The following is a 15,229-nucleotide window of genomic DNA, read 5'->3' on the forward strand; positions in this document are numbered from 1 at the left end:
TATCACCTACCTGCATACATGCAGAACAACCCGCATGCCATTCTAATTTTGTTTTCCTGGGTTATTAATTCCACAGACTTAATTCCAGCTGAGCACCTCATAATGGTTCTCATTTTGGTGATGGGTTTGACAGTTTTGGTCACTGTGGTTATTTATTCAGTGTCTCCCTCCTACATCGTGTCATTCATTAATTTGATTTGGCTGCCCATGCATTACTTGTCTCAGTTTGCCCTGTGTGAATTAGAAAAGTACAATCTGCTTTTATTTGCACTTTGATTTCTACATGAGGATGTTACTACAACACAATTGACGTTTAAAGTGGAGGGCTTTCCTAAATGTTTTATTAGGTGCTTTCTGTAGTTGTCCTCAGTTTTTCTCTGAAGCGCCCTGTATTTTAAACTGCAATCAGTTTGAATTCCAAACAAATTAAGCATACAAATGTTTGAAAATGCAGTGTAGTGCAAGTGCTGTTCTTGCAATGTGAGTTTCAAGACATATGAAATATCCTCACCTTCGAGCCGTGTGCTGTAGATTTTTGCCCAGTATTAAAACTGCATTGCACCGCTTTAGCAACGTACAGTTAATAACAACATTTGAAATCAAGTCAGCAGTACTAGAAATGATTTCTTTTTTATTCCTTGCATTCTTTAGCTTTCTACTTACCTCGCCCACAGTGTAACTTGAGCACAGTTCAGTGTGAGTTTTGGGTGTGCCATGCCACAGTAGTTGTGGCTCATGTAGCCTTGAGGTGCTTTGGTTAAAGCAGAGATGAGGAATGGGCTTCAGAGGTCTGGTACACTCACCTCTCCCTACCCCCAGATTTAGGTTTTCTCTTTGTCAAATTTGTAGTCTTCAGATTCATCAGCTTTCATGCAGCTCCCTCTGGAGGCACAAAAGGCAGTCTTCCCCTCAATAGCTGTAAATACATCAAAAGGTGCAAAATTTTTTGGACTTTCCCTCTAGTATTTGCATATGAATGATGTTTGTAACATTTTTCCAACTTTACACAAAGGCCATTATTGTAAATTTCATTACCCAAAGAAAAGTTTGACAGCACCTCTTTAGGAAGCATCAGTGAGTGTGATTTGGATTAAACAGTCAGGTGAACAATGAGAGTACAAGAAACCCCAATCACACTGTTTTGTGTAGCTTTCCTGTTCACCCCACTCCGGTAGTATTCCCTCCATGTTACATTAAAAGGTGATCGAGTTGGTCAATTTGTGTCCTTAATATTGATTTGATTGGCTAATTTCCTTAATTTCTCTGTAATTCAGTTGTTTTTGTTTTGTTTTTAGAGTCATATTTACCTGTAACATTCTGGTAATTCTGCGGAATCGCAAAGCGTGTATGAGAAAGTGTGTGGGTGTTTGTGGATTTGACGCCTGTGGGCAGCTCTGGTAACGACTCCTCTTCCTGACCCCTGCTCTCTCCAGTGGACAACCAGCACATGCTGCACTACATTCGGGATAAGACAGCGGTGCCGTATTTCAGTAACCTGGTCTGGTTTATCGGCAGCCATGTCATCGAACTGGACAAGTGTGTGCAGACAGATGAAGAGTAAGTGCAATCTGACTTTCTCAATGTCTCTGTCACTGTCGCCTCTAGGGGTCAGACTTGTCTCTGGTTTGAAACCTTTATTCTGGTGCTCATTTGATTAACAGTATGTTTATATACAAAATGCATGGTACGCACTGCATTTTAATGTAGTTGTACTTGTGTTGTCTGTCATATTTTTCTTCATGTCTAAATCTAAGCCTGTTTATTTTTTTATTCTATGCACATTCAGAGTTAGAAAACAGTTTTTCACAATACACCAGTGTCCTAAGCCAGTACCAACACTATCTAAGCAGCATCTCAGTGTCTGCCTCTCTGAATGTCATTGTCGTTTTCCAGGCATAAGAACAGAGGAAAGCTAAGTGACCTGGTAGCGGAGCACCTCGACCATCTCCACTACCTGAACGATATCCTCATTATCAACTGTGAATTCCTTAATGACGTTTTAACCGACCACCTCCTCAACCGTCTCTTCCTGCCCCTCTATGTCTACTCTTTGGTTAGTCCTGAGACGGTATGTTACCCTCAAGTGCATTTCTACATGAATTAGGCTCCGCTGCTGTTCACAAGGTCAAAGTGGAAACCTTGTGCTGTGTACAAGTTGATTTCTTCCTTTTATTTCACACTTATATATACCTATATTTTCTTCTCTAAGCTTAACATGTCAGGGAATCTTTGTGTGTGTGCATAAATGTACAGTTTCGTCTTTTTGTCTGTGCCATGTCTTGTTGTAAACTATGTCACAAAGAATTGTTTAGTCACTTCCAAGGTGTAAAGTTTAAATTGCTTCTTCTAATTAAACAGCAGTCCAATTAATTAGTTGGCAGCAAATCCTATGTGCTTTCAACTTACATTACTACTAGCTCTATTTAAAGCTAGCTTTCAAAATTAACTCAGTGACTTCAAACTTCCTCAACAGGGCTGATGCTTCATAATGAAACGCACCTTTTCATTTAAGTTACTTAATATTAGAAAATTAGACAGCATTGCAATCTGGAACATTTTACATTCACATGCTGAAGTGAAAGTCTGACCACAGATTTTTTTTTTCAATTTTTCACAAGCAGTAGTGTTGCATTTATACACTAATATATTTGGAAACTTCAAGCAACGATAAGGCATGAATGCCATGAATTTGACACTTGTATTAGAAAGCCAGCGAGGAGGTGGATAAAAGATTGATTTACGAGCGAAGTCATAATTACCATGAATAATAAATGTGGACGTGGGTGAAGGTGACAACTAATGGCGAATGCAGATTGTGGTTTTAACGTTTAAACTTGCAAAGCCTCCTAAATGACTATCAGACTTTCCACCATTCCGGGTCATTGTTTTCTTATGCACTTTGCTTTTTCATTTATTTTCTATAAGTGTGATCATAACTGGCCTTTTTTTTTCTTCTTAGTCTGAAGAGCGAAAGATCAACCCTCAGGTGTCCCTCTACCTGCTGTCTCAAGTAAGCAAAAAACACACTAGATGCCACCATCTGCCATCACCAGTATAAACCTGACAAATGTAGTCCATTAATTTGCCTCAAGATTAGATTGAAAATTCAAACATGTACATACATCACTTTTGTGTGCAGTAGTCTCAGGTATAGTCACCTTTGGTGCATTCACAGTGAAATTTTGGGATTGTATTTTAGAATCAGTTTATTTGCAATTTGGCCATCATCATTCTGTTTGTTTGTTTTTTTTCAAACCAGAAGTGGCAGGTCAGTGTCAGGTCAACAAACCTTAACAACTTGTCAATCAGAAGGTATTCACGTCATAAAGCACACCCTGCTTTTTAGGAAAATGTTTACTGAGGGATCAAATCAAGTGAGAAGTAGATAATTGTCTCAGATTTCTCTTCATTCTGACATCTTTTTTGTAACCAAAGTCTTTGCCCCCTGCTGGATATTAGAAAGAATGCAGGTTTAAGTCACTTCTACATTGGTTTCACTTTTCATACCCAGGGGCTACATGCGTCTTTTATGTTCCGTTTATGTACAAACCACATTTTAGAGAAGAGGCAGCGTCACAGAAACTCCATTTCATTTTCAATTTCTTGCTTTTGACTTTTTATGTGTTTTTTTTTTTTTTTTCCAGGTGTTTCTGATTATCCACTATCAGCCACTGGTTAATGCCCTCGCAGATGTTATCCTCAATGGAGACTTGTCTGTCTTCACACCACAGGCAGACATACACAGCACGCACAAAAACACGGTAATGCACACATACAACACACGCATTCACATAATCATCCGTAGCACAGTTTAGTATGTCAAATGAACACACAGTACAGAGCAACATGCAGATTATGTACACGTTAATATTTGAAAACAGAAACAAGACTTAAAAAAAAAAAAAAAAAAAAAAACACCAAATGTAGGCCCATATATTCAGACTGTACATTGTGAGGGTAGGCTGACACTAAAAAGTAAAACACAAACACAAAGAGTACAGCACACAAACAAGAAATGCACACAAGCACACCCACGCAAGCAACCGCATGGACACACACACAAACAGTAGAGTTCCAGGAGTGCGTGTAGGTGGTTATGAGATCGCGGGGTCATGGTTTTCTCCATGATTCACCCACATCAAGGCAGCAGTATGCAAATTACCTAACATAGTTTTTTCTTCTTTCCATTTTTTCGAACACTCTCTTCCTTATTTGCGGCGCTCTGTCTCTTCTCGTCTCTAGGCTTTGGATTGAAACGTTTTGTCCCGTTTTATTTCCGCCTGTAACTTTCATGTAATTTCCCTCTTCGGTTTTTACCTTTGTTCAGTCTCCCCCTTGTATCCCCCTTATTTTCCCCACGCGGTTCCCCTCTTCTATCCTTTTTCTTCTCCTCCCTTGATTCGTTTTCTCTTCCCCCTCTTCGCTCCTTTTTGACCATCTGTTTATAAAGCCAGGTGGGTGTGCTGAGGTGGTGAGCGTTTCTGAGAACCCTTGTGGTTATTCTCTGTGCTGTGTGTGACTGTCAGTGTGTGTGTGTGAGCACTAGATCTGTGGCTGTTGTAAGAAGCAGCCTACCCTTTCAGTGAATGTGACTTGAGGTGTGATGTTTTAACACTTCTGGTCTACCACAGCAGGAGACAGCCAGACCCAATCTAGGACTGCCAGCAAGTGCATTAATAGGGCTTTTAACTCTCTTTGCACTTTCTGGACTTGGGAGGAAAGTGTGTATAGAAAACGGAATCAAGAAACTATTGAGATTGTTCTGATTTTAGGATTTTCCATCAAGTAAAATTAGTTATAGTTGGTATGAACAACAAATTCTGCCTATTTTAAGGGATAGTTTTTACAATTTGTTTTCTACTGTTCTGCCACAGAGAAGCTCACAACAGATGGTCTGATGGCTTGTTTTTCTTAAAGTAACAACAGCATTTAACATTGTTTTAGAGGAATCATAAGGTTTTTATTCTGGGTAGCAGTAGTAGACTATTTACTCATTCAAATGTTGTCACTTGTATTTAATCAGCAGTGATATATACGCACATTGTGTTCTTGTTCATTGCTTGAATGTGCTCGTACCTTTGTTTACACACACTGGTGTTACGACAACGATTTGATGAGGAAAAGCTCATGACAAATCCCAAAATTGGCAAATGGATAGAAAAGCAATATAGATGCACAGAAAGCATTCTCTCTCTCTTTTTTTTTTTTTTTTACATGCATATTGGATTTATATCCACCACATCAGATGTGTTGTTCTGTTGTTTGATTTACTGTGGATGAAAAGCACATGTATGAAGCACGGGCTGCGTTCCTGCGCAGGTGGTCAGATGCCACTTCTTGTTTGTCTGTGATGTGGCAGGAAATTAGGTCACATGATGGAACACTGACAAAGGTGGCTCACCTAACCCAGATCTCTTTCCTGGAAGAAGTGTTTTTTCTCTCTCTCGCTTTTGAAGATGTGTTAACTTGCAAGTGCACCAGTTAGATACATGATGTCGATATTTGCATGTGTGCACCAGTATATTTTTTTCCCCAAAGCAGTGGTTTTAGTCTAAAACTGTCACTTTATCTTGGAGCTGCAAAAGGTGCCCTATTTTCAAAGTGTTGCTCAGTGTGTATGTGCAAAGGCAAGGTGTGTATATGTAAATCTGTCACACATGCGCTCTGACCTCCATTAATTTCTCAGCATCGGCTCAGACTGTGAGCGGTTTACCAGAATATAGTCAGCTAACAGGTGCGACACACACACACACACACACACACACACTGCTACTAGTTTGCGGTTTATGTCTGACGGCATGCACACTTTGTTTTCAGCAGCACTTACAGTACAATCCTGCTCAGGCATACCAGCAGCACAGAGATACAGATACCAGTGTTTTGGCTGTTTGCAGGTTTAGAACAAGTTCTGTGGAAAGTAGAAGCTGTAGTTTTTAGCTTTATTGTTTTTCAGAGTAGGAATTTTAAAATAGGACTGACTTCGTCTATAACACGTACTTGAAAACCACTTTCCTACATTATCTAGTTATTCACAGTACAATTAAGTAACACTTAAAGGGCTCTTAAAAATTGCCAGCATGACATCATTTGTTAGAGAAAGAAGAACTGTCAGGTTTCCACCTTTCCAACAGTCCTTGTCGTAATAATCTGTGATGTGCTAGTTTGTCAGTAAGCCTAGCTAAATCTCAGGCTGAAATTGTGTAATTTCATCAAAATCACCAACAGCAACTCTTTTGCACCAAGCAGACTCAGTAGAATAAAAATAGAACCACCTGTTCTCCTCTGTGCAACCATGAAGTCAAAAAAAAAAGTAAAAATGTGATTAGTAAAATATTGGAAACCCGATAATTGGGTTTTTTTTGTTTTTTTTTAACCGTTTTTGCTCTTGTAAATGTGTATATATGTCTTGCTCGCAGAGGCGTTTCTGTGTTTTCGATTTCCAGGAATTGGTTGTGCTGTTTCCGTAAAGGTGCAGGATTTCATGTTATTTCATATTGCCATGAAATATGAGCCACAGTGAGCGAAAATGTGACAGGAGCAATAAAAAGCCCATTTAGTTTTGGGGCATTCAGAGGCTTTTGTGAAAGCTGAGATAAAACGGAGGACTTCATTAAGTGTTTATTTGTTTAAAGAACAACTTTCCTCTCAGAAGAAGGCCAAGAAAAGTCAAAGAAGTGTTCAAGAGCACATTGAGGAGGAAGGAATAAACCAAGAGGGAGAAATGAGGCAATTTGAAAAACTTTCTCTCAGCTGTGTATCATGAGGAAGACAGCTGCTTCCAGGAAGTTGCTGAGATGCTGAGAAACTGCAACAGAAGCTGTTCTGAATACACATTTGATTATGGAGGCTGGGCCTATGGCTTCAGTCTCATGTACATGTATGCTTCTATGTTCATACATGGTCATGTGCTTACGTGCTTAGTGGTTTGTGTGCACGACGTTAAGTGAATTAGGGCTGCCTAGTTTCAGTGTGAGATAGTGAAGGCCTCTGGTTCCTAGTCTTATCTAACAAAGTTGAACTTTTTCCAGAAATGAACCCACAGAGACAGGACTTGGTTACAGTCAATGACCTCCTATTATGTAGTACCACTGTACTCACTACAATATTTAGTTACCTCACCACAGAGTTTAATTATTTATTTTTGGACTGCAGCTAACATAGTCAACATTATCTAATAATCTGACAAGTGTTTTCGAGATTAATCAGTTGATAAATGAAAAATGTCCATCTCCTCCCAATTTTAAACGACGTATTTTGTTCAACCAGTGCTCCAAAAGTCAAATATTCAATTTACTGTAATGCAAGATGAAGAAAACCAGCAAATCATTTGAGAACCTGCCTCCATCAGATTGTCTGCACTTTTCAAAATACCTAAGATAAATAGGTTCTACAAACACTTGTTGATTGATTAGATGTTGATCAATCAATAGACTGATTAAATTTTGGAGCTCTGATTTATTTGTACTCTTTTTAGGTTTTCCTCTGAAATCTATCAAAAGACAAATGAAAAACAGCAAAGAAAGTATCGCATACATATGTATATCAGTATACACACAACAAGGATTTCTATAGGACCTATACATACTGATTCAAATAGACCATTAAAACCAACATTTCAGAGTTAGTGGTGCAGTTTAGCGGTGCACTCTTTAGGTTAGCTTGAATGCATAGTAAAACTGGTGCAGATGACGGCTCACCTCTCGATGCCTCTGCCAGAGCAGTCTCCCCAGCAACACAAACTTCTGCTCACCAGTCTGATGTAGTGTGCTCGACCCTTCTCTCTGAAGAGCTAAAAGCAATAATTTAACACATACCAGAGCCTTACCACATGAAATGGCACTATAAGCGAGACACTAAGTCAGACATGCTGAAAAATGAGTGTGGCTTTGAAATTATTAGGCTGGACTTATGTCAGTCAAACTACAGCATGCATGTCTAAAATACATAGCATGCATTGAGCAATAAGGCAATGCACACGCACCGAAAGTTTCAGTCCCCTCGAATTCAATACTATTGAATTACAGCATTAGTCTCATAGTTGTTTGATTGACCCCAAGTCGACCAGATTTTTGCCTCACTTCAATATGTCTAAAAGTGCTGTAGGTGAAGTTTCAGTTGGAGAACAATGAAGTTTTGAAATAGCTAAGTATATATTGCTAAACTGCTTGCAGTCAGTAGGAAAGACTGTCTTAGGACACAGGCTAAAGGGAACTGATTCAAACTGTAACTTGCCAGTGCTCTCCACTGACACGAAGACCAAATCATACCATGTTGAATCTTCTGACTGAGGCCACCACTGCTTCACAATCAAAAGTCCAAATTCCTTATACACTTTTAACTAAGCAAATAGGTAAGAACCTTCCATTGGATAATTACTGCAGAGATGAATATGTTTCAGCAGGCAACAGCTTATTTAACTCTACCTAATGCAGTGAGTAGCTTTTCATTTCTTGTCAGAAGACATATCCTGTGGTTGTGGAAAGGATGTGTTAATCTGTTTCAGGAGGGTCAAAATATTGGCCTGCATCAAGCAAAGAAAACAACTAAGGAAATGTCTGAAACTACTAAAATCCGGTTAAGAACCGTCCAATGCATCATTAAAACCTGAGGGAAAATGGTGAACCATCATGTTCAAAGAACAAATATGGTCGAAACAAACTCTTAGATGATCGTAGGAAATCAACAATAGAACTCACGGCTATGTTTAATAGTGAAAGTAAAAACATTTCCACATGCACAATGCAAAGGGAACCCAACGGTTTGGGGCTAAGCAGCTGTGTAGCTGTAAGAAAACCACTGATCACCAAGATTAATCAGGAAAAAAAGGCTTCAATTTGCTAGGTAGCATAAAGATTGGAATGGGGAGCACTGAAAGATGGTCATGTGGTCTGATGAGCCCAGATTTACCCTGTTCCAGAGTGATGGGGGCATCAGGGTAAGAAGAGAGGCGGATGAAGTGATGCCCTCATCATGGCTAGTGCCTACCAGCCTGTGGGGGTTAGAGTTATGATCTGGGGTTGGTCAGGTTCAGCAACGTTATGTTCCCAAAGAATGAGGTCAGCTGACTACCTGAAGATACTGAATGATCAGGTCTTTCCATCAGTGGAGTTTTTCTTCCCTGATGTTCATGGACATGTTCCAAGATGACGATGCCAGGATTCATGGGGCCAACAGTGGTTCAGGAAGCATGAGACATCAGTTTCACACATGGATTGTCCTCCACAGAGTCCAAACCTCAGCCCCACTGAGAATCTTTCGGATGTGCTGGAGAAGACTTTGTACAGTGGTCCGACTCTCCCATCATCAATATAAGATCTTGGTAGAAAATTAATATAACTCTGAACAAAAATAAATGCTGTGACATTGCAGAAGCTTATTAAAACAATGCCACGGTGAACGTGTCGTTCTCAGAGCTAAAGGCGATCCAATGAAATATTAGTGTGTCGCTTTTTTTTTTTGGATGGGTAGTGTATCTCAGTGTCATGATAGACAACAAGTTCAGTTTGCTTTTGGTTTGCACAGTTTTATAGTGTTTTGCTAACTGCAACTCCTTGTTGCACACACAGACACACCGTGTGTTTTAACACTTGTGTGTTTTAAGTTGTGTCCTTTTCTCTAATTAAACTGCTGTCACAATCCTTTGAATATGTTCATCTGAAGCTGTAACTAAGCAATTTTATTATTAGAATTTGCAGCCATAGTGTCATCATCATGATTACTCAGTTTTCCTGTCAGTCGGTGTTGACATCACTTCTCAGCATCTTAACGTTGACCAGCTGCTTCCTGTGGGGTCGTGTATGCGCCTTTTGGTGTAAGTTTTACAGCTACATTCTAAAAGTGTTTTTTTTTTCTATAGTTCCAATGTGGCCTCACAGAAATAGGCCTCAACTGTCAGCGTGTCTCAATTGGTCATTTTCTCTTCTGCTCTGAAAAAATTTATCAAGAGGAAGTGGTTTGCATTTAACGGACTTAGATCAACATGATAATGATAGAAGCATTTACTGTAAGGCTCTTTGTTTTGCATGAGTAGCAATTATTACTTTGCTGTATGCATGAGTTCCAGTGCATGTGCGTGCCTTTTTTTTTTTTTTTTTTTTTTTGGCTGCACATCTACCGGGGACATATTGCTTTCTGGAAACTGGACAGCCGTTTTTTTTTCTGAGTATTCCAGCCTCTAGCCATGAGAGCATTTACTTTGGAAAATTTAAAAAACTACTAAATGAACTCCTTAAACCATGATTGGACATACCTCCCAGTATTTATTACATACTTCCAGTTACTGTGCGTTGTGACTCCTATGTGACCACTGAATTACCAAATTCACAGACTGGCAACTGTTTTATTTTGACTTAAGGAAATGGTTTGAAATGCACAATAAACATGCTCGTTATTTTGTGATAACCAAAAAGAATTCCGACATAGTACTGAGTTGATAACATAATAGATTTTTCACCCCAGACTTGTCATATATTCCATCTCTTCTCTCATCCTCACCTCTCTGTCCACTCTGTTCTTCTTTAATCCAACAGGCCAGCGCCGGAGGCGTACGTCGGTTCATCAAGCCCCCAGAGTCTCTGGAGCGCTCGCTGGAGCTGTCCCGCCACCGTGGCCGCAAGAGAACACAGAAGAGGCCAAACTACAAGAACCTGGGCGAGGAGGAGGATGACGAAAGAGCTGGGGGAGGAGGCAGCGGTGGAGGAGGATTAGAGGAAGGCTGGGACGATGACAGTGGCAGAGGAGGAGAGAGGGAAGGAGGCCGAGAGAGGGAGAAGGGAAAAGGTACAGAGGGAATAGGAGGAGGAGGAGGAGGTGGGAGTTCTAAGGGAAGCAGAGCGAGTGGTGAGACGGCGGAAGGTGAGTTTGTGTCTCACGGACACAGAAGTACAGGACTGTGATTGTGAGTGTTTCTTTACTCCCATCAATCAGACGTGGTTTCCCATGCACCCTGATTTATCCAACAGCCACCACAGCAGCAGCCCTTGTCTCTGGACAGAAAAGAGAGAGAGCTCATTTCAAAAAAAGAGCATCTAAAAACATAATTCCACCTCAGTTTTTTGTTCACATCAACATTTTAAATGTTAATGTGCTTTGCTTTGCATTTGATTAATTAAATGTTTACCTGACTGTCGTCTTCATGCTTTTGCAGATTATACAACACAGCCTCCTCGTCAGTAATAAGACAGTTTAACTCATGCAGGATTCCTGACAAACACCAGTGGTTACAAACAAGCTAAAAAGAAGCCTAAAAGAAAATGCAGTGGGGGAAAAAAAAAGCAAAAACAGAAAGAAAATCTGTCAAGTAAAAAATTCTGTTTGGCTAATTTTTGTATGAGGCCTCTCCCTCTTTCTGCTGCATCCCTTGTGTGGCACCTTTTGATTTCCCCATGGTTACCATGGCTACCAATTGTTCAATACAATCTCCATGGCAGCCAACTGTCCATTTCCACGGTGACACACCATCCATCCTGTGCTCCTCACCTCTCCGCCTGTCTCTCACGCCTGCTCTGTGTGTGTTTGTTAGTATCCGTGACCATTTCATTCATCTGAAATTATTCCTTCTTCACTCTGACAGAGTTGAGTCGTTGCAGTGCTACACTTTAAGGACCCCAATGCACAGAAATGTTGTTGACAGCATGGAATTCAACAAAAAATAGTGTTGTGGGCTGCAGAGGAAGAGAGAGTTTCAAAATGAGATGTGTACCCTTTGGGGTGGAAAAATGACACCTACTCTATTTAACAGATTGATAAGAAAAACAAAAGGAGAAACCTTTTAAACCATAAATGGTGACTTAGCTGCCATTCTGTACATAACTGATTGAGTTTTTCTTTACATCCTAATGCTCCATCGTAAATTTTACCTGTTCTCTGTTCAGTAGTAGAGACATTTAAGATGTTTCTTCGCTACCTCAGTATATTTCGTCACTGAGCTATGAAGGGTGAGAAGGAAGCATTTCAGCCTGTACATTCATAGTCACTGGTGACAATAGCCCATTTTCTTCATAGCAATGGTGTGTGTTGAAGGTGTGTGATGTGAATCATTCGTACAGTATACGGAGGAGAGGGTGTCCACATTTATGGACCTTTACGCAAGTATGTACAAACTATGCATGTGTGTGTGTTTGCACAGAGATAGAGATGGTGGTGATGGAGAAGTGTAAGATGTCAGAGCTCACAGAGCAGAACATCACCGATGAGGAGAAAACCGCTGCAGCCACCCGCACACACACTCAGAGGAGCAGGTACACGCTGAAGCATAAAATTGGTCCACCAGTGGAAAGAGTGAATAGCAGACAGAAGTCTGTGTGAACTGATTTGTTCTCTCTGCCCTGCAGGCCGTTCTTAGACATGGTGTACAGTGCCCTGGAATGCACCAACGATGACTACCACGCACTGTTTGTCCTCTGCCTCCTTTATGCAGTCTCACACAGCAAAGGTTGGCCTTTCTGTCCATTTACTAGCTCAGTGTTCACTACAAGCAGCGAATGTCTCTAGCTTATTCAGACGTTGCTCTGTGAACTTTAGACGTTGGCTTTTTTTATTGAGGTTTCCTTTTTTTAAAAAAAAAAATAAATAAAAATAGTCCTGCATGTTACTGTCTTTATGTTTACAGCTGCAATTAGTCATTTAGTTCCATTTTTTAAATGGTTCTGTTTGTTTGTAGGTATAAACCGTGATCTTCTGGAGCGTCTGCAGTTGCCAGTTCCAGACCAGGAGAGGAGCTCTTACAGCCTGGTGCTTGTAGAAAGACTAATCAGAATCATGAACCAGGCAGCACAGCCAGGTAACACTTGCACACGCACAGATTTGTATTTCCTGTCATGTGTGATATAGTTAATGATCAGTTTAGGTCCTCAGTTTCTGTGCCTGGCTGTGTGATGAATAGGAAACACACAGTTTGAGTATTTCCTTCCTAAAGAAGTACCTTTTCTTCTTTTCATGTTTGTATCATTTGCATATTGCCAAAGTGAACATACAAGTATTGATGCACATAAGCACAACATGTGTTACCTGAAGTTCTGCAAAAGGGAAAGTAAATATAGTAGACATTTTTTTCTTTTTAGCTTTAAAAACGACGTGTACGTTTCACGCACAAGGTTTCATCAGCACATTTTGATAATTTAGTTACAGAATTGATGTTATTTCATTGTTTTATGTAAACCCTGCCATGTTTAGCCAGTCCTCATGACTTATTCACATTTTCTGTTGTATGTGTAGATGGTAAAGTGCGTCTTGCCACCCTTGAGTTGAGCTGCCTTCTATTAAAGCAGTCTGTGCTGTCTGGAAATGACTGTATAATCAAAGATGTCCATCTGGCCTGCCTGGAGGTACAGCACACGCGATCATCTCCATGCTACTTTTACACACAAACATTTTGCCAACAAATCATATGCAAGTGGGCTCAAAAATCTCACAAACACACACGATAAATGTCAGGGAATGAAGCGTCAGAGCAGGCAGCTGAGAAGTTTGATATTGTACAACTCATAGAAGTGAAACAAGCCCTCTCCATGAGGATTGATCAGTTCCACAGAATGTGTAGCCACTGAGGTTCTCTGTAAGAGCTAATTGCTGTTATTACTCAGTATAATTTTATGTTACAAATGCAGAGGCACTTCGATGTTAATTTCCTCAGCACTCCTGCCAGACCTCTACATTTACTCTTTTCCTTATTCAATCGCTTGGACTCCTCTTCCTCTTGGCCTCTTTCTCCTGCTACTTGCGTCATCTGCTTTGGAAGACTCCATATCCTTTATTGCCATTTCAGGGAAATCCTCCTAACAGTTTCTTTACATTTGCACCAAGTTACAGGAAGTCATTATCCAACAGCTTATGTGATTTTTCTAGATCTATTTTTTGACAAAAATTATTCTCTAAAAGTGAATCAAAACCTTCTTTTGGTCATTTCCAAACCACTTTATACCTACTCTTGGCATCAGTTTATCATCACTGAGGATTTCTGCTTGAAGAATTTCCTACTTGTGACAGTTCAGTGTTCGTGATTGGACACGTGCCCACAATCGATCTCTGAAAAACAAACGGGCAAGTGCTTCAGACATGGCACAGTAGGCAATGAAAATCAGATTTTGTGTGTCAGTATGAAGGGCAGCGAATTACGCAAATACTGGGAGCACATTTTTTGGTCAGAGATGAATTTATTTTTCTCAGACCAAAACTGGTCAGGAGTACCACAGTTTACACAGAGTCCTAACAGTGAAGCTCAAATGTGGGAGTGAAAAAGAAGAGAACTATTCCAGCATGATAACGATCCAAAGCACCCCACCAAAATGACTGCAGTTTCTACAGAACAGTATGCTACAATATTACCAGGTATGCTGCCTGACTTGAATCCATTAGTGTTTCAAAGAGAGCAATAGAGCAACACAAACCTTCCAGCACAGAACAGCTGGAAAAACTGGTCTCTGAAGAGTGGCAGAGGATTTCTTCAGAAATGTGGCACCCTCCATGTTGAGGAGAATGGAGTCTGTCATCAAAAATAAAGGCAGACATACGAAATCATGAAAGAAATAAAAGATTTGACTCAGTACTGTTTTTTTGTTGCATTGAGCACCTACTACAGGGCCTATATTGTTGGTATAGTTAACTTAAACAGCCACAGAGCAAATATCCTACTGTTTTTCCCTGTTAAAAGGGTGTTTCCTTGCCACTGTCGCCTTTTGGCTGTGACTGTAATTGGTGCTATATAAATAAAATTAAATTGAATTGAATTGTTCCATTTATACATTTATTATATGGTGATACAATTTTGAACCATTTTACATGTAAGTGATATAAAACAAGGATCGCTTCTGTTGTAAACTGTCTGCTCAAAATCTGAGAACTGACAATAACAAACTAATTTCTGTTAGTTTTAAGTTTTTCCAGACTCTGCTGATTCTCTTCCTGCTGTGGGAAAACAGGTGGCTGTTGTGCTGATTGCTGATACTAGTGTAAAACAGGACAGCTTGTTCAGAAGAACATTGTCTACCAATCACTATCATTTATCTAGCTCTCTAACAGGATAAATCCAGGAAGCATGTTTATCATTTACTAAGAAAGTTATGTAAAACACCACAGGAGAAACAACATTACTGCTTTAGTACTATAAAGAATGAAATTCTTGGAAACACTTGGTCATGCAAGTGTTGTTGGCACACGCCAGCCTTTCTGAGGAGTACCAGTCGGCAAATGTTACAGTACAAGATAGCAGGTTCAAGTATAGTGAGCTGTT

At 40.0% G+C, this 15,229-nt stretch overlaps 1 protein-coding gene across 3 annotated transcripts in view; it reads left to right on the top strand.

Moving 5' to 3' along the window:
* clec16a (C-type lectin domain containing 16A) overlaps window positions 1-15,229 on the top strand; it is a 51,012-nt gene that overhangs the window by 9,030 nt on the left and 26,753 nt on the right. Inside the window, exons 6-14 of one of the 3 annotated variants that reach the window (XM_023292381.3) lie at window positions 1,434-1,557; window positions 1,894-2,068; window positions 2,960-3,010; window positions 3,645-3,761; window positions 10,530-10,854; window positions 12,128-12,239; window positions 12,333-12,433; window positions 12,662-12,781; window positions 13,216-13,325. In XM_023292381.3, coding sequence (XP_023148149.1) covers window positions 1,434-1,557; window positions 1,894-2,068; window positions 2,960-3,010; window positions 3,645-3,761; window positions 10,530-10,854; window positions 12,128-12,239; window positions 12,333-12,433; window positions 12,662-12,781; window positions 13,216-13,325 — 1,235 coding nt within the window. The remainder of the gene's footprint in view (window positions 1-1,433; window positions 1,558-1,893; window positions 2,069-2,959; window positions 3,011-3,644; window positions 3,762-10,529; window positions 10,855-12,127; window positions 12,240-12,332; window positions 12,434-12,661; window positions 12,782-13,215; window positions 13,326-15,229) is intronic. The other 2 variants (XM_055004996.1, XM_055004997.1) reach the window with 2 other exon arrangements.

This window comes from Amphiprion ocellaris, chromosome 19 (assembly GCF_022539595.1).
Source record: "Amphiprion ocellaris isolate individual 3 ecotype Okinawa chromosome 19, ASM2253959v1, whole genome shotgun sequence".
NCBI classification, from domain to species: domain Eukaryota; kingdom Metazoa; phylum Chordata; class Actinopteri; family Pomacentridae; genus Amphiprion; species Amphiprion ocellaris.